Source organism: Nannochloropsis gaditana (assembly GCF_000240725.1).
Source record: "Nannochloropsis gaditana CCMP526 unplaced genomic scaffold scaffold107, whole genome shotgun sequence".
NCBI lineage: Eukaryota > Eustigmatophyceae > Eustigmatales > Monodopsidaceae > Microchloropsis > Microchloropsis gaditana.
Genome location: NW_005803846.1, coordinates 10,726 through 13,663, shown reverse-complemented (window position 1 = coordinate 13,663; position 2,938 = coordinate 10,726). Strand labels below are relative to the sequence as shown.

The 2,938-nt window shown below is 51.5% G+C and overlaps 1 protein-coding gene across 1 annotated transcript; it reads left to right on the top strand.

Moving 5' to 3' along the window:
• Positions 1 to 1,949: 1,949 nt before the first annotated feature.
• NGA_2105800 (uncharacterized protein) lies at positions 1,950 to 2,374 on the top strand (the record flags this gene model as incomplete). The annotated part of the gene is made up of 1 exon (XM_005855762.1): positions 1,950 to 2,374. A coding segment is annotated over one exon (425 nt), but the record flags the coding sequence as incomplete, so codon positions are not given.
• Positions 2,375 to 2,938: the final 564 nt, after the last annotated feature.

The following is a 2,938-nucleotide window of genomic DNA, read 5'->3' as shown; positions in this document are numbered from 1 at the left end:
TTCTGTGCAAAATCTTAAATGCAAGCATATTTTTCATAACTTTTCCACATTTTTGACAAATGATTGCTTCACCCTTACTGTCTTACATCGATTAATGCCACTGTTGTATTGTGTCCCTTCTCTTCAGCCACCGCCCGCGGCGTCACCCCTTGATCATCTTCCAAGAAAGGATCACAGCCGGCTCGTAAAAGAGCTCGCACCACTTCGCCATGCCCCTGACAACAAGCCCTCCATAGAGGACTACGTCCATAATTATTGACGCGGTCATACAGCCTTTCTCTGTGTCCCTGCTCGCTCCTTTCTCCCCCTTCCACCTTCATCCTTGCCTGCATCTGATCGATTGGCCCTCTCCTCCCCTCCAACATCCGGGCTCGAACTCTTCGATCTATTTTTTCATCTTGAGAATTCAGCCATCGTTTCCCGCAAAATTTATTCTCTGCGACTCCCCTGGTCGAGATGTCAGGCTTCTTTTTCGCTCCTAAGAGCTGCACGACTACGGCCAGATGACCATTGCTTGCGGCCAAAGCCAATGGAGTAGCTCCCCAGCAATCTTGTGCGTGGATATAGGCATTGTGATCGAGAAGGACGGAGACCACAGCCTCATGTCCGCTAGCATCGGGAAGACAAGAGAAGAAGAGTAGGTCTGAAGAGAAAAACTGAGGGGGTAACGATTCTAAATCCAGGAGCCAGCACGTACCGAGAGGCAGCTATGTGCAAGCATGTATCCTCCATGCCATCGACCGCATGCACAAGCCGCTCTGGTGTTTCTCCATGATCGAGGAAGGCTTGAACGCTCGAAGCGTCCCCCCGATCGGCAGCGTACATGATTGGAAGCCAGCCCCAAGGCCCGGCTGGGATGTAGATCTGGGACGAATCCTGCAGAATGATGCGTCGGACAATCTCCGGGGTGTCGTCGAGCTCAAGGCATGATGCTGAATCATCGCACTCCTCCTCGTAAAGGTGACCAGCGGCAGCAGCGTGCAAAGGAGGGAGGTCGTGGATGGCTGGCCCAACGCCACCTTGTGGACTACCGGGTGCAAGGTCTGAATTAGGTGGCATGATTCCTAGTATATGCAAAATCATGTTTTGATCAATGTGATCAATCTTAAGACAAACCAAGGCCGTGAAGACTGTCGAACGGTGGAGAGCATTTTGGAACGTACTAGTCGGAAGGTAAACAAACATGGTGTCACAAAATTCACGTATAATGCCAGACATCATAAGATACATATTATTATTATCTATAGTCATTCGACATTCGCTTTTCCAGTTGTGCGCGCGCCGGTATGGATGAAAACGTTTGCGCCGAGACATTTTATATCAGGAGATGGCGGTAAAAGTAGGTCCTGTATGCGAGAGCCGGGGCATATCGTAAAATCGTAGTTTACACGCGTTTCGCAATCTATGCCCACAGAGTCCTAGACCGCATACAATTTCACATAAAATGTACAAAATGATCTTGTGTACACTCCAGAAGCGCGGCGACCCTTTGCGTCCTTGTTTGCGAGTCGAGGCAAGGAGGGAGAGGGGAGGTTCGGGGTGGTACTGGAATGCACTGGTGGAAATTACTTTTTGGCATGGATGAGTTTGTGCATGTAACATTAGAAAAAGGCCTGTTTTTCGTTTTCTGAGAAGGTTTTGATCAAAAGCATCTCCTTGCGAAAAGAAGAGGATGACTTCAGTCATCGATTCTGACCTTTTGGGGATGGGTAGTCTTACAATTTGACGCCTATGTTCGCCATACATATCTTATTGATCGATATTTTTTTGGGCCGCTACTTCCTATCCTGAATATTGTTTTGTAAAGCACTATTATCGACAATTGTGTAGAGTAGATATAAGTGCTTCGAGAGGAAACGACCGCTTTCTGGGGACATGACGGCGAAGAGGTCAGAGAGAGATGAAAGCTTGAAAGGCGAGGAACAAGTGCGTACACACATTGTAGCGTACTTTCTTTTCTATTTTCTTTTCTATTGTCTGCTTCAGAGCAAACATATCCTCTCTTGGCACGGAATTAATTGCCTTCCCAGTTTTCTCCCCCAATGGTCGATGGCATTAGCAACGCCGCCGCTTGCGCGCCTCCCTTGCAAACTCACTCTTCTTCCCCTTCACTTTTCGCGCTTTTTGCTCCTGTTGAGTATCCCGCAGCTTGGAAAAGACGTCCCTCTTCCCTTTCCTCACCATCATGTAATTCTTTTTCCGCTTCTTCTCGGCATTTGTCAACCCCCCGGCGTGGCCCGCGTGCTCGAAGGTGTTCTTTCCCGACACGATCTTCATCAACCGCTCTTCCTTGCTGGCCCTACGCCTCTTTTTATAGCCTTCCAAGTCTTCTGGCCGCAACATCCCTCCCTCGCGCCCACCCCCCACCCCTTCCTCTTCCTCCTCCTCTTCCACATCCCTCCCTCTCTTCCTCCCTGCCCGCTTCACCAACAGCACCTGCTCCGTCTTCCCTGTTTTTCCTCCTCCCCGTACCTGGCGGGGGTCCCTCTTCGCCTCCTCGAACCGTTTCTGCAGCCTGCGAATTTGCGCGAAATCTTCCGTGGACAACACCCGTTGAGCCTCCACCCGTTTCATGACATCAGTCCCCGCCGGGCGGATTAAGGAGGTTAAGGCTGCACTCGCCCGCTTCTCCTGCCGCTGTAGGCGGGCCGCATGGGCCGCCTCTCTCTTGGCCGCGCGTTTCAGTCGCTTGCTCTGGACAGGCGTGGACGGGAAAGGTGGGGTCGGGGTGAGACTGTTCCGGACAGCTTCTTCGCCTTCTCCTTTCTCGCTCCCGACGGTCTCCTCCCTGTTGACTTCCTCCCCTCCCATCGTGTTGCCGCCAAACCCTCTTCCCTTGACCTCCTCTTCTTCTTCTTCTTCTTCTGATCCGTCCTCCTCCTCTCCATCCTCCACCCCCTCCTTCCCCTCCCCCGCTTCCTCCTCGCCGTTTTCGGAG